The 24380-nt window shown below is 42.2% G+C and overlaps 1 protein-coding gene across 2 annotated transcripts in view; it reads right to left on the bottom strand.

Moving 5' to 3' along the window:
• BTBD11 (BTB domain containing 11) overlaps positions 1-24380 on the bottom strand; it is a 269640-nt gene that overhangs the window by 86813 nt on the left and 158447 nt on the right. For both annotated transcript variants that reach the window (XM_038403493.2, XM_038403518.2), the window contains exon 3: positions 3512-3716. In XM_038403493.2, coding sequence (XP_038259421.1) covers positions 3512-3716 — 205 coding nt within the window. The remainder of the gene's footprint in view (positions 1-3511; positions 3717-24380) is intronic.

Here is a 24380-nt window from a genome sequence, read left to right as displayed (position 1 = left end):
AAGACTGAAAAATAACAAATGTAGGGGTCTATTTATTAGTCTTTTAGTTTTTGAGCCCTTGGGATACACTCAGATCACATTTTCCAGCTTTTCTCTTCAAAATGAATGCTGGATACTTGCTTTTTTATTTAAAGGAATAAACACTGAGATTCTCATATAATCCCATGACTCCAAAAGTTGGGACTTTATGAAAAAATCCCACCAAATATCAGGAGACTCCTAATAAAATTGTGGGAGTTGGCAACACTCTTCCCCCCTTTAGTTAATATATTCTATTAAGTTAAATATAGTGCATTCCTCTTCATTTACTTCATTAAAAAACAAAAACCTAGTTGAGTACAAAGAAATACTATACAAATAGAATGGGCCAGACTTATTCAAAGGTAAAATCTGGTGCTACATATCTAGATTGTAAGCACTTTGGGGTAGGCACCATCTTTTTGGTATGTGTTTGTGAAGCACTTAGCACAATGGGGCTGGTGTCCTAGATGTTACCGCAATACAAATAACAATAAAGACTACAACCCAGATTCTCTGGGACTTGCAGCTTCTGCAGCAGAAGGAGCAGGAAGGGGAGCAGAGCTGCAGCTCTCTGAGTCCCTATATTGTTCAATGGCAATACCTGTGTATTTTAGAGAAGCTGTGTATTTTAGAGAACCACCAGTAACAGCTCCCAAGAGGCCACCACATAAGCTGAGAATGGCTAGAGCACAATGCACTCTGACCACCTCTTCTTCCTATTCCTCTCTGCACTGAGGATGACCCTTACGTTGGGATGGGAAGAGAGTGGCATTGGCTTTATGACACCTGAGGACTCCACCATGACAGGTAAATTTTCCTATGTCCAGATCCACTGAGTTTCTGGCTCCTCTGCCCCACCGGAGTGACAACAAAGGGGCCAGAGAAGGGGGTAGAAAATCTAGCCCTAAATTTTCTTCTTTTTGTTATTTGCCAACATAAAAGCAATTGAACAGCATTAGAAGAAGAGAGAATCTGGAAGTTAAATAAATTAAAGCACAAGGATTAGAACTGTTAGATATAAAAATCTCATGTTTTAACAATCCTATTTCCTCAGTAGTCATAAAAATACATAATAAAACTGAACATGCTAGAGATAAGTAACCAGCCATAAAGAGTGACTGCACAATAAGGAATACCACTGTATCCTTCAGTGGCAAATTAAAAGGGAAGCTTTTCAAAGCACTAAATAGAATTCAGCTTAATCAATCTCTTCTGTGGGGCAACACAAGATGGTTATATACAGTTGGTACAATATATTATAGAACATACTTTAGTGCAAAATATTTAGGCATATGTTTTACTCTGTCTCACTTCCACTTGTGTTTCCTGGTACTAACTACTAAAGCATGTTTGATTAGGCAATAGAAGGAATCTCTGCCCTTTCCAAAATTAACCATGAGCTTCTGGCAACAACACAGAGTACTTACTCTAGCTCTAACCACAGTTGCTAAATGGGCCTTGCAAAGAAAGATAGTTTGCCAGAGAATTAAAAAAACAAAATTGCCTTGTGTTTATGTAATATTTACTTGAAGAACTGCTAAAAAATATAATATATATATAACAGACCATCTTAGAAAAGGGAAAAAAACCATGAAAACAAATTTTAAAAAAAGAGGAAATTTTTCAAACGTTCTGTCCTTTTGCATTTAACACTGAGAAGTCTTTAGAAATCTTACAAAACTGGGGCCTGATCCTGCAGTTCTTATTCACATGGATACTCTCACTGAAATCAATGGTATTACTCATCTCGATAAGGGCAGTAGAATTAGACCCTTTTTTAGTGCTAGGGAGATTCTTTAACTTTGTTCCCCATAACACCTTCCATGCAGTATTGCTAACCCCAAGCATTCAAAATGCATGTTAGCCCCCACTCCTGACCCCCCAAAAATCATAAGACTGGCTAAAAAATCCTGAGATTTTAAAAAATAAGCGTGGGGTTCTTTTTATTTCACTTCTGATTTTTGAGCATCTGGGGTCACGTCTTCTAGCTTTTCTGTACAACCACGAGTGTTACAATTTTAGTTTTTCTTTATACTGTAAATGAAAGTTGAAATTCTCATGACTTCAGGAGCTGGGGATGTAAGAAAAACACCAAATACTACAGGGCTCGTAATAATAGGTCGAGAGTTGGCAACACTGAAAGTGGTCCCTGTTTAAATTTCTTGCATAGTCAAGAAGAATGACCTAGGATTCCTCATTCCACCCCACAGTTTAACAAAGGTACTATGGGTGAAATGTTGGTTCCCCTAAAGTCAGTCACCAAAGTCCCATTGACTTCAGTAGGGCCACAAATTCCACCTTATGCTGTTTTCTATAAAGGGATACAAAATAGTTTCAGTCACAACAGCATATCACACATCCTTTGCTTTTTTGGGCCACATTTTCAGATTTGTTCTCCAGTACACAAACTCCATGTTTTGATGTCCAAATTAAGTAATTAGATGCGCAATTGCCCATTTGTGTGTGCAAATGAGAGTTTTCCACATACATACTTTGAAATGCAATTGTGGAGGCCAGACTGAAACTTTGGCTTAGCTGGCATGGTGACAAGCCCTACAGAAGTTAAGAAAATGTTAATAATTTACACCTTCAGGCACTTTACAAACATTAATTAATCCTCAAGTGACCGTTATGAGGTAGGCATAGATGAGGAAACTAAAGCAAGGAAGTTTCATGATTTTCCTAAGGCCACAAAAGGAGTCAGAGCTGGGACTTACAACTCAGGAGTTCCTGGTTCCTCGACAATAGATAATATTCCTTTCTTAATTGCAAAATTATTTTATTTCAATTTTGCACTGAAATGATCTAGAGTTTAGAGCAGTGTTTCCTTCTCCCCATCTTCTTGGGACACTGAGTTGACACCTAGCCTGTCATTCTCTTTCTACCTTTATTTTCCCTAGTTTTCATCAAAAGCTGTATTAAAAGCAGTATGGCCAGCATATCCAGCCTCCCAAAAATCATGCGTCACCTGCCAGCCTGGAGAATGGAAGCCCCAAGGTTACTCCTAAGTGTAAGTATGAGTCATGCCTGTGCAATCAGTATAGCTGTTGCACAGTATGTTTAACAGCCTGTCCTTTATATACAACATTCTATTCATTCTCCACTTCCCAAATTACCGTTGTTGAATCCCATTAATTTGTAGAAAAACACATTTAAACCCAAACCTGTTAGGTTAGAAACAGAACCTCTAATTTTCCTTTCCAAAATGCAGAACAGCCAAGAGACAAAGAACGAAAAAAGAAATCTTTACAAAATACACATCTGGAACCAATCTGCTGGATGTAGCCACTGGGTGTCACTTTTGATATATACTGGGTCAGCAGTGGAGCACTTCATTGCAGGAGAAATTTATTTCAAGGGGATCCTAACCAAAACGGACTGCAGTAAAATATATTTTGCATAGCCTGTAATGATCAATTAGCCAGCAATGCTTACTTTTATTAATAAAACATCTTTATACATATATTAAATATTGCAAATAAGATCTTACCTTTCAATCTGCAGTGTGACTTTTGAAGGCTCAACATTAGGGTTTTCCCATTCCATCTGTGGACAATGCATAAAATAACAGAGAGTGTACAAAGCCTCGGGTTCCCAGTATAGTGATCCCTGCTTATGGTGCATTGGAGTGCCGTTGCCGTGTTGCTTTGAGTTGAGTGGTTGGAGGTGATGCATTGCTCGAGATACCAGATCACCTGAGAAGAAAAAATTTGATGACTACTAAAACTGTAATTTTTATTTCTCCTCATCTAACCCACTTAACTTCTCCCCAGGTAGTTTTCAAACAAAAGGATATGGCAAACTCTTTTTGCTTTCCAGTTAAAATATCATGCATGAACAGAAAGTGACAGAACAGGTTTGTGTTCATTATTCATTTTCAACATCAAGTTAGTTTGGCTGTTACAGTAGTTCATCTGCTGTAGAAGTTTATATGCTGTGGTGATGTATATGGGTTGCAGACAAACCCACAAGGGCCTAGTGGAGAATTCTTCTGGGGAAGGCACTTCAGTTACCATAAGCAACCCTCTACTGACCCCCTCACAAGTCCTGGTGCAGAGGGCATGGTCATAGCAGTCAAAGGCAGCCCTGAAAACCTGCTATAATCCCAGGGCTGTGTAAATTATGGTGGAGGCTATTTAGGTCCCCAGCGCAGTGCAAAATCCCAACGGCACAAACCTACCTTTGTCCCCTCTCCAAGGGCTGTGCCTTCATTAGCTACACACACAAAGTAACACTGAAATCCAGCCATTGCTGAGCATTAGATGGCAACCAAAAGGGACAGAGAACAGCCTGAGTGCGTGTTGAGGGAAATTTTGGACACAGACATTGTGGCAAAGCCCTGCTTTTACACAACATGCCATATCATCTTTAAAAGAGGTAAAGGGCTTTACACCACCACTGGAAAATCAAACAAAACCAGAAAAATACCCCTCCAGATCTCCCCACAGTTCTAGAATCACACATTTTAAAACCAACATTTGGCCATTTCATTCTGTGTAAATAACTCTCCCTGACCATAAGCGTGGACTTCATTGCTGTACAGTATGTAGAGCATCAAAAACGTTTTTAAATATTCACTCTCTTACTGGAAATATGGAACCCCATCAGTGTATATTAAAAGTTCAGGGACAGGTGTCCTCATCAATTTGAAAGCTGTCATTTCTAGCTTTAAACTGTTACTAAAAATGATAATATTAGACACACACTTATGTCACACCCTAATAAGAAAACACAGATTCAGAATCAGATGGCTTATTTTGGTATTGTGCAAAGGAACCAGATGCATTCCAATGTGTTGCTTCTGGCAAACAATACATTCCAGTGCACAGTATTTGTTTTTCTTTTTACTGAACACATACTGTCAAACTCCACCCTCAGTTCCAGAGGCGTAACTCCCATTAACTTCAGTGGGAATTGTGTCTGTGTAACAGGGCAGAGTAGGGCACCATGGTTCTGACAGGAAATGTTTAAAATCCTATCAGAAATGTTTAACAGAAATATAACATATGCACCTGGACTAGGCCTTAAAAGATTTTAGCAAAAGAGAATACTATGCAGTAGAATCACTCAAGCAATTTAGGTGTCTAGAGAACAGAATATAGCCCATTAGAAGGCTTTCATTGTTTCTCTATGACTGTGTGGCTCTCTATATTCCATATCTTGTCAGAAGAAACTTTAATTGTGATATGCAGAAAGTGATCTGATCTGCTTGCTTCATTGATTAGCAGACAGACAAGCAGGCTCACAGGCAACCTAGAAATGAAGTATCTCTCCAAACATTGATATTAATTAATTAAGTCTCACAACTCCTCTATGAGGTAGGTAAATTTTATTGCTTTTTTTGGGTAGTGACCACTGACTTGAAGGCAAAAAACCAGCTTTGGCTGTAACTCTGTTTTCACATGCTCAGATCATTCTGGAAAATCTTCTTTTGGAATGAAATATTTTCAAAATTGGTCTCTGTTCAAAAGGGCTTTTTTTTTAAAAAAAAAAAATAAAAGTCTGAGCAAAATTCCTTCAGTTGTTTTTGAGTTCGACAGCAGAGAGAAAAAAATGGTTTAAAAATTATTGCCACAATTTGTCCCCCATGCAGGGGACTCAAATAATCACTGAACATTGAAACTTGGAAAGAAATACTCACTGAGGTGTGAGTATATGACCAAGTTTTGGGGGTGGGAAGGTTGGATAAAAAATTTACAAGCAAATTAAAAAGATCCCTTTTGAACATGTTCAGTGGGGATCTACTAAGATTTTTTGCCCACTGAAGTTCCACCCTTTTTATGACATTAGAATGCACCACCTTTGAACAGCCTAGACTGGTACAGAGACTGCTGCTGTGGCTGAGATAATTTGCACAAGGGAGGATATAAATGTTTCACTGAAAAATACACAGCACAATCCTCCAAAAAACACAGTCTTAAAACTAGGAACAGAAGAAAACTGCTGGCACGAAAAAATTGCAGAGTCCATGATTTTAGGGTTTTGACAATTTTTGCTGCACTCTGCAATATACTTCTGATCAAAGCTTTCATTTAAAAAATAGTTTCTGTCTTTTCCCACTGCTACAACATTGTCATGATAGGGACTAACCTGGAGCTCTTATATGCTCATAATTCCCCCTGAAGTCAAGAGATAGTGTGTGTGTGTGAAAGGGCTGCAGGATCAGGTCCACAATGGAAAGAGATGTGCTTCTGAATAAATTTTATGTAAGGCTGGATAATCTATCTACAAGCAAATAGCAACAGCAGTAAATTCTGGAACTCACCCTGCCCTCATCCCCTTCACCTACAGGAGATGTGAGTTTCAAAGTCTGGGGCCAATTTAAATGGCACCAATATTATCAGGTATCAATTTATTTTTCCTCCTCTTTAAAAAAAAAAAAAAAAGAGACATTAAATGCAAAAAAAAAAAATCCTGTTGAAGGCAATGTTCAGGTTTAAGAATTAAAATCAGAACAAGATCAGAAAAAGAACAGCGCTTAAGCCAAATTCTGTCCTCATTTAGGTCCCAAACCAGCAAATCACTTAAGTATGTGCTTAATTTAAGGACTTGATTAGTCCTGTTAAAGTGGATCAGGGCCTTATATACCATGCAACTCCACTGACTTCAATTGGGTTGAATGATAAATAAAGCAGGACAGAATTTAGCAGAAGGTTCATACAGCAACATTAATTCATCTGTGTTGAACATCCTGCACTTTAAAGGCTATATATTTTATGACATATTCAGCAGCAGATACTGAATGAGGAAAAAACAAATTAGAAGATACCACATTACTACACAGCCAGTTCATGTTGCTGAAGTAACTTGAAGTGAAAACCTGGCTCCACTGAAGTCAATGGCAAAACTCCTATTGATTTCAATGGGGCCAGGATTTCAGCCTTTGTCTTTGGCATTTCCTAACTTCCACCTTATAAAATATATAAAATTACAACCTTAATGCTGAATTAGTGTAGTTTTGTGTGTTTAATTATGATTCAGTTATATTATACCAAGTACATATTGGACTAGAACTTGTTCTTCCCTTTCCTACCTGGTAAATATTTGGGCATATTAATAATAACTAAAATATTGATTCATCTATTGTGAAACTTAATTGATCATTGCTTGTAAAGAACTGAGATCTTCAGGTGGAAGGCAATATGTAAATACAAAATATTTAACAAGATGCAGTGTTGCCCAAAGGATAGAGTACTGGCCCAAGGGTCTGGAACCCTGGGTTCTGTTCCTGGCTCTGCCATTGCCCTGTTGTATGACCTGGGGCAAGTCACTTCACTTCCCTGTGCCGCTGCTTCCCTGCCCAACCATATCTACTTAGGCTGTAAATTCTCCAGGACAGAAACTGTTGCTTACTATGTGTATGTCTAGAGCCCAGAGGCGATGACTTTCCACTTTCTCTGGGGGTGCTTGACCCTGCTCTGCCTTGGGCCCTGCCCCCAAACCCACCCTGCCTCTTCCCATCCCCTCCCCTGAGCGCCCCGCCCTTGCTCCGCTCCCTCCTCCCCAGCACTGCCTCAATGCTGCTGAACAGCTGATGGCAGCAGGCAGGAGGTGCTGGGAGGAAGGGCAAGGTGCAGATTGGTGGGGCCACTGTCGGGTGGGAGGCGCTGAGCATCTGTATGCTATTGTAATACAAAAAATGAATACTACTACTAAAATTATTAATGCTTTATTATAAAAGCAATAAATAGAAAGTAATAATTTGTCAGTATTGTATATATCCCTTAGAGTACCACTTTGGGTGCTACGTTTTCTTCTTCTTTTATGTTTTCTTCCAGCAATATATAAAAATAGAGTTTAGTGATTTTAGGCCCTGATCCTGGCCACTTGCTCTGAATGAACAGGCCCACTAGCCTTCCCCTGAAGTCCCTGGCAGTCCATGCAGGCACATATGTCTGCCCACACAAAGCCAGTTGCAGGATGGAACCTGTCATCCTGTTCCCAATGGACAAGCTTGCATGTCACTGTCACAACAGGCTTACTTGGCCTGAGTCTCAGCAGAACTGTCCAGGATTCAATGAGCCACAGAGCGAGAAACATTTTCCACTCCCCGAAGTGCTCCTTTTAGGGGCTGGTCTACAGTACAAATTGTATTGTGGTTGAATGCAGTTTTGCAGAACTGAGTTAGCTAACATGATGGCTACCCTGACTTTGCAGTCACGTGTAGACCAGCATGAATCATGTGCATCATTGTGTTAGCGATCTCCCTTCTTCACCACCGCATTCAGCAACGGTAATGATTTGGAATGGAATGTAGCTCTATCGCAGTGGCACCAGCTCTTGCAATTTTATCCTTCTCGTGATAACTGGTGTTTCACGGAGAGCTCCAGCTCTTGCAGACAATGATTATGTAAGTATCTCAGATTTCATTTAACAAAAAAGTAAGTTTCCACTCCTCATAATTTCAGAGAAAAGCTGGAAAACGTGACCCAAATGCATCCAAGAAATCTCAATTTTTAAGCCAATCTCATGATTTTTAGGGGCCTGACTCATGATTTTTGAACTTTTGGCACTGGCAGTGCGATCTGTGCCAGGGAAAAGTATACTGCAGGGTGATGGAGTCTGTATCAGTGCTCTGCCCTTTCTGGGTATGTCTACCCTGCAGCTGGCAGCATGCTTCCCAGCCCGGGTAGATGGATTCATGCTAGATGGCCTTGAGCTAGTGCACTAAAAATAGCAGTGTAGATGTCATGGCTCTAGTGTAGACTCAGGGTAGCCACCTGCGCTCAGACCAGGGGTCAGGTGGGCTTGAAAGCCTGAGCTGCCACCCAAGCCACTATGTTCACACTGCTATTTTTAGTGTGTTAGCTTGAGCCCCTCTAGCTTGAGCCCTGGTCTACACTAGGGGGCATGGAATCGATGTAAGGTACGCAACTTCAGCTACAAGAATAGCGTAGTTGAAGTCAACATACCTAGATCGACTTACCGCGGCATCTTCATGCCGGTGAGTCAACTGCCGCCGCTTCCCCGTTGATTCCGTTTGCGCTTTTCGCGGCCCTGGAGTTCTGGAGTCGATGGGAGAGCACTTGGGGATCGATTTATCGCATCTAGACTAGACGTGATAAATCAACCCCCAATATATTGATCGCTACCTGCCAATCCAGGAGACTCACTCCCAGCTGCAGTGTAGACAAACCCTCTGTGGCTAAACAGAGGGCTTCAGGCTCTGGAGCGGTCCATCTGGCCCCTTTCATGAGCTCTAGAGTCAAACACAAACAATTTAAAAATTAAAATAGATTATGTAACGTCACAGAATGGGGGACAGTCCTGGTTTAAGGCAATGCTGAATATTTAAGGGACATCATCATTTAAGGGACATCATCACTGACTTTAGTCCAGAGATCTGACGTGACAGGGAAAGTGAAGCAGCTCCCATGTATATGCTGGTGATATTGCAGACTAGTGAACCCAGCTGGAGCACGTGAGCTATCTATAAAGTATGTAGTAAAGCATTCCTTTCTTTTTTTCCCCTGTTATTGGTTTAGCAAAGGTTATTTTATATCTCAGATAAAAATATTTTAAACCAAACCAAGCCAAACCAAAAAAATCAAAGAGAGGACATAAAAGAAGCTGCTTGCCTGATCTCCCTAACCCCCACAAGCTCCATGCAGGATTCTATGGTGGTTATGACTAGCCCTGATCCTGAAAAGCATCAGAGGGACTAGTTACATGAGTGAAATTGTTCAATTGTGTAAGTGTTTGCATGAGCAGGCCCCCCGGTGCATACGATAGGCCTGATCCTGCCAGACAGAGTGTAGTGCTCTGTGATAGGGGGCTGGGAGGGCCACACATCTCAGTGGTTTGCACACCAACTCTCACCCCCTTACCACTCTGTCAGGGCAGCTGAAGTGCCTGTTCCTGACCTTAAGCCAGGAATCTTTAGCTTTTCACCCACATCTGGGCCTTGGCCCTTAAAGGGGTGTGGTAAAGGGACATGGGCTTCCCTCCCCATTGAGTCCCAGCCCAGGGTCCTGTGGGAAGCAACACAAGCAGGGTGCTCCCTGTAGGAAATCCAAGTTTATTTCCCTGGACTACTTCCTACCAATAGGTCCCTTCAGTTTGGGGTATGGCCTTTATAGTCCAACTAGTCAGTTGCTCAATGAAAAAAAGTGCAAAGGAGCTGGGCACTGCAGGACCTGCAGGTTCTCAAAGGGGTGGTGGTGGTGGTGGTGGTGGTTGGAGAAGGCTCTGCCTGGAGGCCTTATCTGCTCTATGGTCCCCTCTCAGGCTCAACCTTATGTCTGGCTTCCCGGAGAAGGATTCCTCTGTCCTGTAGCCTGTTACCACCATTTGCCTAGGCTTCTGAGCTCCTTTTAACCCACTCCTCCAGTCAGAGCATGCTTGGCAGGCCCAGAGGGACAGGGCTACTTGGGCCCAGTATTGCCTTTTAACCTCTTTGGGCCCACTCTGGGGTTTGTATACCCCATCACACTACTGTGAGCAGTCCTCAATATTGCCAGACCCAGGCATTCCAAAATCATGAGCCAGACGCCAAAAATATCATGAGATTGGCTTAAAAACAATAACCTTTTAAACAATTAAATTATAAACCCCGTTTTGTTTTGGGTTTTTTTGGGTCTGCTGTCTTATTTTCAAGCCTTTGGAAGCCACCCAGCCTGGACCTGTGTGTGATCATTTCAGGGTCAGAATTTCATCATACGTGTACACACAGAAATTCCAGCCTGCCCCTTAACGCTTGGAGAGCGGACTCCATTTACTCCCTTTCCTAACCCGTGAGGTGTAGGCACTGTCCCTCTCCATCCCCTTCCCCTATCATTATCATGCCTCCCTCCCCGTTCTTCCAGCCCCTCCTCTCTCCCTCTCCCAACCTCCCCCACCCAGTCTCCTGCCCCACTGTAGCCAGCTTGAATTCAGGCCTGCCAGAAGTATTGGGAGAGACTATCCATTTTGAGGAAGAGCAAAACATGGGGATATGGATATGGGTGTCATTTCTCACGCACAAAAAACCCACCAGATTGGTAGGGGGAAACACTTATTCAAAGTGTTTAGCTGATATTTCAAAGAAACAAAAAGTAAAATTGAATTTAAAACTATACAAATGCTTTAAAATGAAACAACAACAATAATAAACCTATAGCAGGCAGAAACCAGGCAAGTACTTTGGAGAAGGAAGTAGATTCCTGTTTATAACCGAGAATGTTCTTACATGTAAATACCCAAAGACATAACAGAAGCTGTTAGAGAAAGTAGTTAGATTTTGCACATTCTAGTCATATAATAAATTCCACTGCTGCCTTGAGTCCCAGGTGTATTTGTCTTGCTTAATCTGCCTCTTGGTACCCTCATCCTAACAACACTAAATTCATTACTTTTGAAAGAACCATCAGTTTCTCAGTGGACCCTTCCAACTTCAGCTGTTAGCTCCTACTTCCATCTTGCTCTTTATATCACTGACATCACCAGCTACTCTTTCCACTAGACCTATCTTTAGGGTAACCAACCATACAAATTACGGGGATCAAAGACAACACAATCCCTACATTATGAGATAAAAAAAAGTGGATGCAAATCAGGCCATGAGATACCTCTTTCCTCTTCTTGGGTTATTGCTGACAGGAGGGTGAAGGTATCTCAGTGAGTTATCTCCTGATCCCACTGATAAGGCTGGCCTGGGAACTGCACAGCTCCCAGAAAAATAAGGCTCCCAAGTTGCTTTGCTTGTCCTGCAACCCTACAATGCAGTCCAAATCTCAGTCCCGTATCACTATACTCTTGAGGGGTAGGGAAGGCAGGAGAGTTCCTTGTGCTGCTCCATCTATTAGGTACTTTCCCATTCTCAGCACTAGTTAATTCTTTAAATCCTGCTTAAGCCTTTCTTTTTTTAAGTTGATGATGCACACTTTCTGGAAAGCTTTTTCTAATAGTCCACATGGGGGATGAAACATAGAAACACACTGAAATACATTATATATATTTCCATATAAAATAAACCAAGAGCAAGTATGAATTACAAAGGTACAAATAACCCCAGGGGTCTGGGTGACATCTTAATAAAGCTGTGAAAGAGAAGCTCAAGTGGTTTAATTAAATCACCAGAACTCTAGCTAGGGCATTAGCCAAAGCAAGTGCTTCTCTAAATCACTCCCGCACCTGATTATTAGGGATCACTGGCCCCAGGACACACTGGAGACCAGAGTCAAGGACAAATGGGCAGGCTGCAGTCTTACCATGAAGACTTCTAGATCTCATAAGAACATATGAGCCAGTGAGTGGCCAGATTCCAGTTCTGTACCTCGTGAACCCATAATTGCAGAACCTGAGTCATCCATTTTCAAGACTGTTTTTGATGAGAGAAAAGAGACCCAGTTACAAGATGTTTTTCCATTGTTGTGGGTTCAACTACAGCTGTTCAAATAACTGATTTATTTGGTTGGTGGTCAAAATGAAACCTAAAAAACCCCAAACAGTTTTTAAACTGAAAAAGTTAATTTCTTTTTGGGTTTTTTTTGGGTTTTTTAAAATCCTCTTTAAAAAAATAAAATAAAATTGCAGTCACATTCAAAACAGAGGATTTTTAATTGAAAAATTGAAACATTTCATTTAAAAAATGTCAAAATGAAATGCTTTGATCTTTTCTTATTTCTTCAACTGAAACAATTCAGTAAATTCAACCCAAATTCCCACAATGTTTCTGTTGCAGTGTGAGATGACAGAAGACCCCAGGCCCCCTGAATCCTCGGGGCAGCCCTGCTCAGAGTCATAGCTAAATACAAGGTGGAACAGATTGTTTAGCATAAGGAGTTAACACATTTTGCAAGGGACCATGAAACAGTTAAGAGTTACTCTTCAGACTCAGCCCTGCATGGGGTCACTTTAGGAAGGTTTTCTTCACAACCCATAAAAGGATTAACTAATGTTTTTTTAAAAATGAAAGTTTAAATTGTGCAAAATCTGATGGGGCCAGTATCAGCTCTGTCTGGACACTGGTAGCAGAAGACATTTTTCAGGAAGAGCTGAGCCATCTCCTGTGCAGTAGGAACAGTACAGCACAGGGTGAAGTGTGCCATCTTTGTAAGGAGGTCTATGGCAACCAGGATTACTGAGCGTCCCTGAGAGTATGGCAGTTCTACAGTGAAGTTCATTGGTAGACCAAGGCTGTGGAGGCATGAGCAGATGCTGGAGGAGACCTAGGGGTTTTGATCATGGGTTTTTGGTACTTGCACAGAGATCGCAAGATGTTATATAATCCTTGATGTAAGCTCATAGATCTAGCCACCAGAAACAGCTCGATACCAGATTCCAGGTCTTGAACTGGCCAAAACAGACTGCATAAGGCAAATTGTGGCATAGTTTCAATATCGGAAGCCTAGATTGTCCCTCTAGAAAATAAATGCAACCCCTGTGATAGAGGAGGCCAATCTGAAATCAGAACATTGAGTTGGGTCACATACCGCAATTGTTCAAGGGCTGGTGATTTGCGTCATCAGGGATCAAGGAGTAGATGGAGGACGTCAGACTGTTGTTGATTGTTCTTTTGACAAAGCTGGACACACCTTGAGTATGGTAGTAAAGAACTCTTTACCAGGTTTGAGATATTCATCTTTGGGACAGGGCACCCATCTTCCTGTTTCTTGTACCTGGGTGATAGTTCACAAAGTCGAACCAAGCAAAGAACAGGAACCAGTGGATGTGGCATTGGTTAAAGTGTCTTGCAGTCCATAGGTACTCCAGGTTCTTGTGGTCCATCAGGGCGTGGACCAGGAATCTGGCTACTTCTAGGAGATGGTGCTACTCCACAAAATCTGCCTGGATAGACAATAGCTCCTTGTCCTACATGTAGTTTTTTTCCACCGGGGGTTGCTTCTGAGACTGCAAGGCACCGGGGTGGAGTTGGTTATGGGGGCCCACATGTTGAGATAATACTGCACCTATGGCAAAATTTGAGGTGCTGGTCTCGATCATAAATGGTTTAGTGGGATCTGGGTAAATCATGATGGGTGCTGAGATGAATGCTCTCTTCTGTCGCTCAAGGGCCGACTAAAACACCCTGGCCCAGGTGAACTAGGCCCTTTTTTGAAAGAGTGCCATTATGGGTGCAATCAAGCTAAAGAATCCTTTAATAAATCACCTGTAGAAACTGGCAAGTCCCAAGAATCCCTGCACCCCATGTATGTCCTTGGGTGCAGCCCAGTTGGATATTGCCGCCACCTTGCATGGCTCCATGGTAAGTCCCTCAGGTGAGATGATATATTCCAAGAATTCAACTGTGTCTTTAATTAAACCTTGAGCTTTGTGAAGAGTTTGTTTTGGTGGAGTCTCTACAAGACAATACGCATGTAATGATTGTGGAAGGCCTGACTTTCAGAGACAACAAGGATGTCGTCCAGGTAAATTATGACAAATTGGTGCACCATGTTCCTAAAGATGTCATTTATGAAATACTGGAAGGTCGCTGGCGTGTTGCACAACTCAAACAGCATGACCAAGTGGCCATACATGGTCCAGAAGGCAGTTCTTCTTTTTCTCTCCTTCCTGAAACCTCACCAGGTTATAAGCTCCATGGAGGTCCAACTCTGAAGACCTTGAGAGAGTGTGGCCTTTCAATCAGCTCATTAATAATTGGTAAAGGATATCAGTTTCAGATTGTTATCTTGTTCAGGGCTCTCTAATCCAGACATGGCCAGAGGAACTGTTTTTATTTCACCACAAAGATGATTGGGGGCCCCACTGAGGACATGGAGGGGCAAATGAAACCCTTCTGCAGGTTTTCCTCGGGATCTCTCCAGAGAGCCTGAAGTTCAAGTACAGAGAAGGAGTAAATGCACCTAAAGGGAACCTCTGTTCCTGACTGGAGGTCGATGGGACAGTCGTAGCTGTGATGGGGCAGTAGATTGTCAGATTGTTTTTTGTCAAACATGTTGACATAGTGCTGATATTTAACAGGAATCCCTGGAGCTGTTCGGGAGGTCATGCAGGTCGCGGGGTCACCTTTGGATCATCTCTTCACATCTCTGAAGGGTTGCTGGTCTCAGGTCAGCTCTCAGGAAACAGGACTGTTGGCAAAATAGGGAGTCAAAGCATAACATGCCTGACTGCCAGTGGAAGCATGGGACATGGGTGATGAGTCAGGGGATGCCAAAGACAGCTGATGAATGCAGTGCACAAATTAGCCCAAACTGAAGGATTTCTTGGTGGCCTAGAAGGGTATTTACCTCTAAGGGAGCCGTATGGTGGGTGACTGGTCTCAATGAAAGGCGTGACCTGTCTATGGGCTGCATTAACACGGGGAAGTCCTTGCACCAGGTTGGGAATTTTGTTTGCTCAGGCAAACTTCAGATCCATGAAATTTCCTGAGGCACCTGAGTTCACCAGCACCTGTAGGTTTGTGTCAGGGACAGTACAGAAGAGGGAGTTGAAGATAAGTTAGACACGGATTGCCCATCACCAAGATACCGACAGACAAGCATTGGTCTGGGCTGCTGAAGGACGAGGGGGCTGGCCAACAGGACTGGCTGGAGTGAGGAGGACCATCTTTTTGCTTGGCAGCGTTTGATCAGGAAGTCATCAATCTTGATGCATAGGTTAATGACAACGCTCAGGCTGGATGGGGATTCCACCTGTGCCAGTTCATCTTTAATATCTTCATTTAGGCTGAGCCAGAAATGATAATGCTGTGTGTCCTCATTCCATTGAGTGTCTACTACCCAGCATCTGAACTCCACTGTAGATTTAGCAACAGGCCAGCATACCTGCCACAAGACCTGAAGTGCAGACTTGACTGTACCCTCACAACCTGAGTCATGGAAGATCACTGCTATAGCTTCAACAAAGTCCTCAAATTGTCCCAGAAGTGGGCTTGACTTTTTCCAGGAGCAGAGACACCTAAGCCAGGGCCTCCCAGGTGAGATGGCTGATAATCAATCCAACTTGGGCTTAGTCAGTGGGTCAAACAATAGTCAAACAATCCCCAGTCAGGGACAGACAGATCTTTCCATGTTTTGAGAGAACCCTTGTGGGGCATTTTCTCTGCTTGGTCTAGCAACCAATGGGTGCAAGTCCCTAGTAAGCTTTTGTACTTCTAGCCATTAAATACACACCGGAAATTTGGGAGTGAAGTTTTTCAGTTATGTTATTCTATTATGCAGCAAAAATATGTCTATTCATTTATTGCAATTAAATATATCTATTCCCATCCCTCTGGGACCATATACAAATATTAAAAACACAGCCATCCAGGGACAAATGTCCTAATCAGTAATAAACTCTCCCAAGCCCCAATGTGTCCTTAGAGAAAGCTCATCTTATTAAGCCACCCACCTACTCGTTCCTTCCCACCCAAAAATCCTGGGAGAACAAACAGGTTTTACAACAGGACCTGAAGGTCAATAGAGAAAGGCTCTGACAGCTGAGGGGGAAACAAACTGCATATCTGAAAGACACCCTCAGTGAAAATGCGCTGTCTCCAGCCCCGAATGATTAAACCAGGGGGTGATAATTCCAGCCCTTCTGTTGATTACTATTGCACAGGAAGTGAGGCAATCTCTGGGTGTGTTTTCATTGCAGATTTACCTTGAGTGACTGGCACCAGGGAGCACCTAGCCCAGTTAGCCTAGCCCGGATATGAGCAGTCATAGTGCAAAGCCCTACCTGATTTACTGTGTCCTCACCACTGCAATCCCCCATGTGTATTGCTACCATGGTTGCTGCCCCGAGACTGTGGAGCACATCCTATGGTTCTTTGTGCCGCACTAAGATGAGCCAACTCTTTGATTCTTTCCCAGTGAATTGCAGGATAACTTTTTTGTCCTTCTGAGCATGAGCTGGGAATTACGGGAAGACACTGAAGGACTAAGGGCACTTGAGTGATTTAGCCTGCATTTTATAAGCATTGCCAAATTTGCTTAAAACAAGTGACTATTTGCTTGTTTTTGGCCAATTGGGCTGGCATTTTTAGGTCCCGGCTGCGGGTTTTTCCACTTGTCTTGTGGGACACTTTTTGTTGAACGATGCCCGGCATTTATTTTTTGACACAAATCCCACCTAGCATCATGGCATCATGACACATATCCTCACCCAGCATCATGATCAAATCCACCCCCGGGCTCATTATAAGAAATTCAAATCCTGTCCTCTGCTTACATTTTTCTGTTTTTTGTGGGTTTTTCCTACTATTTAGGCTTTTTTCCAGAGCGGTTTTCTGGCAAGGTACAGCCCAAGGGTACTGGATCATTCCAGCGACCTGAGCTCTAGCCTACACCTCAGCTAGTCCGGATGGAAAGAACCACCACAATCAGGGGAAAGGTTTTTATATGTGGACAGGAGTCAGGTTAGGGACAATACTGAAGTAAGGGTCTGAGTGGACACAGTGTACTTAGATTTCCAGAAAACCTTTGATAAGGTCCCTCTCCAAAGGCTCTTACGTAAATTAAGTTGTCATGGGATCAGAGGAAAGATCCTTTCATGGATTGAGAACTGGTTAAAAGACAGGGAACAAAAGGTAGGAATAAATGATAAATTTTCAGAATGGAGAGGGGTAACTAGTGGTGTTCCCCAAGGGTCAGTTCTAGGACCGATCCTATTCAAACTTATTCATAAATGATCTGGAGAAAGGGGTAAACAGTGAGGTGGCAAAGTTTGCAGATCATACTAAACTGCTCAAGATAGTTAAGACCAAAGCAGACTGTGAAGAACTTCAAAAAGATCTCACAAAACTAAGTGATTGGGCAACAAAATGGCAAATGAAATTTAACGTGGATAAATAAAGTAATGCACACTGGAAAAAATAACCCCAACTATACATACAATATGATGGGGGCTAATTTGCTACAACTAATCAGGAAAAAGATCTTGGAGTCATCGTAGATAGTTCTCTGAAGACATCCACACAGTGTGCAGCGGCAGTCAAAAAAGCAAAAGGGATGTTAGGAATCATTAAAAAAGGGATAGAGAATAAGACGGAGAATATCTTATTGCCCTTATATAAATCCATGGTATGCCCACATCTTGAATACTGCGTACAGATGTGGTCCCCTCATCTCAAAAAAGATATACCGGCATTAGAAAAGGTTCAGAAAAGGGCAACTAAAATGATTGGGGGTTTGGAACCGGTCCCATATGAGGAGAGATTAAAGAGGCTAGGACTTTTCAGCTTGGAAAAGAGGAGACTAAGGGGGGGATATGATAGAGGTATATAAAACCATGAGTGGTGTGGAGAAAGTGAATAAGGAAAAGTTATTTACTTGTTCCCATAATATAAGAATTAGGGGCCACCGAATGAAATTAACGAGCAGCAGGTTTAAAACAAATAAAAGGAAGTTCTTCACTCAGCGCACAATCAACCTGTGGAACTCCTTGCCTGAGGAGGTTGTGAAGGCTAGGACTATAACAGGGTTTAAAAGAGAACTGAATAAATTCATGGAGGTTAAGTCCATTAATGGTTATTAGCCAGGATGGCTAAGGAATGCTGTCCCTAGCCTCTGTTTGTCAGAGAGTGGAGATGGATGGCAGGAGAGAGATCACTAGACCATTACCTGTTAGGTTCACTCCCTCTGGGGCACCTGGCATTGGCCACTGTCGGTAGACAGGATACTGGGCTGGATGGACCTTTGGTCTGACCCAGTATCACCGTTCTTATGAGTTAGCTCTGCTGTGAAGATGTACCCTCTGAGGTAAATACGACCATGAGTTTAATCCATTTATGGTTTAAGACAACACCTTACACTGTTGAATCAGCATCAGCTGAGGAGTGGTTCTGATATCAAAGTCAGGAGCACTTTACACACAGATCCAGCTGCAAAAGAAAACTAAGATCATGTGATCTTCATTAATTCCCCTCTCCAGCCATTTCCACCTCAAAAGCTCTCCCGTTTGAGCCAGGTGCTGAATCTGCTTGCAGAAGCTACCGAGTGGTAGTCCTTTGTCACAGGAAAACCTGGGCATCATGCAAATTAACAAACAGGAAGCACGGTGGGAGCAGATGGTAGGTGGAAAACCATCTATGCATAGGTACTCAGACACTACAGCGATGAGCAAGGTACAAATGTCATGGTAAAGATAACATTTGTGGAACCAAGTCAATGAACTTAATCTATCCCTGCTGTAACCCATTAAAGTCAAAGAAGTTACATTTGGAATGAAGTTGGCCCATTGTCTCTACCTTCTTAAATATCAGTTTTTTCTCTTCTCCGTCTCTCATGTTCTCCAATCCATTTTCCCCATTCCTTTCTTGCTCCCAACATCTCTCTCCCCCATCCCTCTTGCTGTCTCCCATCCAGAGTTCGGCTACTCACTTCATCCCTCCCTCCCCTTGTGCTGCCTGGTTCAGTGTCTCCTCCAAACGCTCTCTCCGTCACCATGACTGGTGCTGCGCCACCTCTGCTCAATACTGCTTCTTGCTCTATCCTAAAGCACGTGCGCAAGGCGGGGCTATTGGAACGCTGGTCACAGGAGAGCGCCTCACTGACATGAGAGCTCTTTATCTGTTACCCACATATCACACAGAGTAGAGAGCTCACTTCTGATTCCTGCAACCATCAGAGGAAGAAAAGCAGGAAGGCAAAATGGCAGGTGGACACAGATTACCGAGCAGCATTTTGGGGTGGGATTTTCAAAGAAAACTACAGGAGCTAGTTGCCCAACACACACAGAAATGCAACGAGAGCTTATAGGCTCCTTAGCAAATCCGAGTCTTGGTGGATTTATGCAGCACAAAGGAATTTATATGGCAAGTATATGAAAAAGTAAAATATGCTGCCCTCTATGTGGCCTCAGAACTATTAAGCATGACCGCCTGTACTTGGCCTTTTACCACTGTAACTCCCATCTTTCCCATAGTGCCTTACCTTCTCCACCCCCACAAATCTTACTCTCTTATCTCTTGTTGTGCTACAGCTACCTTAAATTGTAGACACCATCAGGCAGGGGCTCATCTTTTTAAGTTTGTCTGCAGAGCACTGCACACACATAATGCTAAAAAAATAAACAATAATAATTTGGTTTGGGAGCTATAGTTTTTAGACAGATCTAAGCATTAGCCAGTGTCTGTTGTTACAGGACTGAGAAGTTAAAGTTTAAGGGCATTACAGGGGGAAACAGTGGTTGAACAATTCCCCTGGCAGTCCCATTCCTTTGATGAACTTGCCTACAGAGGCTAGTGTTCTCCAAGAACGGAGAGCGTGTGGATACACTCCTAATCTTTAGGACTGAAAAGCACCACAGTTAACCTGTACTCAAATCAACATTTCTGGAGACAGCAGATCCTGACAGATTACAGTGCCTGATTTGGCTATTTCCAGAAATGTGGGAGTTGGCATAGCACTGAATAGGTGTCTCAATCATGACAAGAAGTCCACAAAAGTATTTTATACAACATTAGAAGGGGTAGTAGAATGAGGAGGTAGCTGGCCAGACACTCTTTGCTAGCGTCTGATTTATTTCCATTTAGAATTATGCCAATCAGGCAGTCATGTGCAACTTTTAGCATTATATAAAATAAAAAAAACAACCAAACCAAAGCTAGCATCAAGCTGACAGAAAAATGCCAGCAAGCCCTCCCCAGCACAACGCAATAGGCAGGGCTTTCCCCACCAAACTGTCCATTCCCCCATAAACAAATCACTCCCATGAGGCCCCTCTGTCTTCAGACACCTGGCTGGGCAAAAGAACAAGCCTTACCACATACCGTAAATCCCAGACTGCCTCATACCAAGGGCAGAAGCTTGTTTCACAGCTGAGGTCCCCTGGTGAAAAATGCGCTGCAACCAGCATCTTCTGTTAAATCAAGGGAACCCATCTTGAGCACCTCTGCTGATTATACATGGGGCCGTATGTTATGAGAAGCAGGGTGGTCTTTTCTGTAGGCAGGTCCCAAACCATTTAAGCCTTTAGAGGTTAAATGCTCTGGTCTCTTTAAATCACTGGACTGTGGGTGGAGCCCACCAGAAGAACGAATGGCGCTGCCCTCTCAGATGAAGGAGGGGTCTCTGGACTACTGAAATCCTGGAAAGGGTGGCATGAACCTACCAGAACGAAAGGTCCATCCCCTCTGGCCTATGTGAATTCAAGGAAATGGTGGGCTTCAGCCCTTCATGAACAAAAGGCCTTCCGCCCTCAAATGGGGGGGCCTCTGGACTGACAGCGCTGGAGACTGAAGTCTTATGTTTATCCACACAATGGATACAGCCTAGGCAATGAGAGAGCAAGCTTCCCCACCACCCCTTCCACAAAAGATGAGAGATCTTGGGAGAGAGACAACCAAACACAAAGGAGCAGTGCGGGACTGAACAACAGATAAGGGAAGAGCAAGGGTGGGGGAAGGGATGTTAGGTAGAACAAGGATGGCAAGACCAGAACAGCATAAAGGAAGGGGATGAGGGAGGAGAGGGATGATGGGGGACGGAGAGCAGAGCAGGAGGAAAGCAAAGAGAAAGGACAATCAAACAAGGGAGAGTGGACAAGACATAAAAATGTTTCGTAGTTAAGATATGAAACAAGGAGGGAATGTTACCTGGTTTGCTAGAAAGAACAGGAGAAACAGGACAAGAAAGAATAAAAAAAAATGAGAGAGAGATCGCAAAACAAAAATAACCAGAAAAGCGAGCAAGCGAGAGAGAATATAAAGAGGGCAGTGGAAGAAACAAGAAGAGGGAGTAAAGGAATGGGAAAATGGAAGACTAGACAAGAAAACACACTTGATCCATTTAGGCTAGGAGATATTTTATTCTATGTTTTATTTGGGACAGAGGCAAAGATTAAAAAATACAAAAGTTAGTGACTTGAAGAGGGAAATAGGAAAAGGGCAGTAATTGGGCTCAGTTTGCCAGCTGTCATCGTGCAGGGAGATAGATAGCTCTTCTTATCCCCAAAGATACTAGCAGCCCAACAGCTGGTCACCCAGCAAGGCAGCCTGATTCCAGACAGAAAAGGTGAAAGCAAAGAGGCATCTTTCCTTGGCATCTGCCTATTTTTGCATGCTAGCTTTTCTGGGCACTTAAATGAATGATTACTGTAAATAAACTCTGGATAATCATGCTCATTTAGAATTTGGTTGCCAGCGACTTGTTTTTAAAAAATTACTTTACTTGCTCTGAAAAACACTGAAGTTGCAGGCTCACTCTTTCCTCTTGTTTGGTGTGTATTTAGGATGTACAAAAAATTTAGGGTCTGGCTCCTAGGGTATTGTGACCTGGTGTGGTACTACGTGTGTGTATCTCTCACACACACGCACACACACCCCTACTACTACTACTACTACTAACTCTTCTTCTATGGCATGTGTGCACATGGTGGTAGGAGACGTGGCTCCCTGCTTAGAGACTCTCTTTGATTGCTATCAATACGCTTAAGGCAACAAATTCTGTGTTCAGATATCTGCACCCAGCTCCCATTGACTTGGGGGGGGGCAGGGTAAACAAAAATCAATGATTTTGGGAGGGGGAGGGGGGGAAGATTTTTTATTTAAATCCGATTTTCTTGAGTTTGTTATTTAAATTATAATACATTTTTCTTTTTTAAAATAAACCTGTTTAAAATGAAATCTGAGTTTAATGCAGAATATATTGAGGCCTAAATTTATTATAGTCTCTTAAAACATTTAAATAAAACTAAATCCACAAGTCTCCATCAAAAACTTTGAGTTAGAAGCTGCTTTTCGATATAAAGAAAGAATCAGGGGAATAACATCTCATTTTTGAGGTCAAGCTTTATAAATATGGCACAGTGGCTCAGCCTAAGTACCTTAGGAGACTGTCTCATTTTCAAGAGACTTAGGAAAGCAAGAACTTGAGCTCCAGTCTCTTTTACTTACGAATATTTGAAAATTTTTCCAGGCTGACCTGAAATAATCAGTTTAATTTTCTGACTACAGTTAATCCCTCTGTTTAATAAATCTTTTAGTTGTAAATGTGAGACGTGTTTTGATAAGAGAAGTTTATGTATCCAAAACATTTGAGATTGTTTTGTTTAATTTTAATTTTATAAGTTTGATATGCTGTTTTGTGGGTCCAGTACCCACAAAATTAAATTCCAGTTACTATCCTAATATCGCTTGACACAAATCATGAGCAAAAAGTTAATTATTTAGTAAATAAGCAGTATATCAGTCACCATTTTCTAACACACTAAAAATGTACAATTAATAAGAATCTGAAAATGTTAATTGCTAAAATAAATGGATACAGATATAGTGTACTCTCCTACATATAAATGTATATAGTTATACTCCTACGTAATAAAAAGTAGTATCAAATCTATACAAAAGGTCTATTTAGTTGTAAATCAGCATGTTGAATGGTTATATTAATCAGTGAGAATGCACCCTTTCTTTAGAAAATAACCGAAATACAAACAGAAAAGTTGATTAAAATGGATGATTTAAATTGAGGCTTTCCACTTGGTGGTTTAAATAATGATTTAAATCACTGATTTAAATTGAGGCTTTCCACTTGGTGGTTTAAATAATGATTTAAATCGCTGATTTAAATCTCCTGGATTTAAATTAACCCATCCTGCTTGGGGGTACCTTTTGCCAGCTATATCCCCAAAGAATAAATTTGCCTGGGTTCTGGGCCAACAGCTAATAGACTCACCACACCATCTTGGAATGTGCTGCTACAGTTCCTCATTCCACAGCAGCTCTTAGTACAACTATACTATACTACAACCAGGGATTTCCCTCTATTTGGGTGTTTACCCCCCTCCCCCAAATTTCCCCAACACCCCTCCCCCACAAGTTTTGTGAACTAGTTACATGCAGTGTTGCCAATTTAGTGATTGCTTGGAAATTTGAATTGAAATTGAAACATTAATACACACTTTAAAAGCATACACAGTGTATGATAAAATATGTGTATCTGAAAAAGTATAATCGATTTGAAAAGTATGAACATAGACTAGCTTCCTTATACAGTTGTTTTTTATGCATTCATTTCGGTGATGTTGGCCAACCTAATAGCTTACAAATCATCATTTGAAATTAAGTCTCAATGAGCTCTTCCTGACAGCTAGTGATGAGCTGGGGGGAAAGGCTTCGGGACCAGATTGTATTTACATTCACACCTAATCTACCTAGGTATCCAGCAAACAGAGCTGTGTTGCCCAAGTGATAGATTTTGGCTGGGGTTGGGTTACAAATCACTTGAATGGGGGGGGGGGCTGGGGAGGTGTAATGAAATGTTGCTATTCTTATTGTATGAGTAAAGGGCAGTAGAACTGTACTTAGCCTGTGCTGATTGAGAGACAGCGGGGACAGGTGTTTTGCTTGATGGTCTGCCTGAGTCACAAGTACTATTAGGCCTGCCCCTCTCCACTGTTTAAAGACAGAGCTGATTAGGCTCCATAGAAAGTCTTTGTTTTGTTAAGTGATCACTACAGCTGAAATCACTGATAATCAGGTCTAAGTG

This window comes from Dermochelys coriacea, chromosome 1 (genome assembly GCF_009764565.3).
Source record: "Dermochelys coriacea isolate rDerCor1 chromosome 1, rDerCor1.pri.v4, whole genome shotgun sequence".
Taxonomy (NCBI): Eukaryota; Metazoa; Chordata; order Testudines; family Dermochelyidae; genus Dermochelys; species Dermochelys coriacea.
Note: the sequence above shows the minus strand (reverse complement) of the source record. Positions and strands in the feature narration are given on the sequence as shown.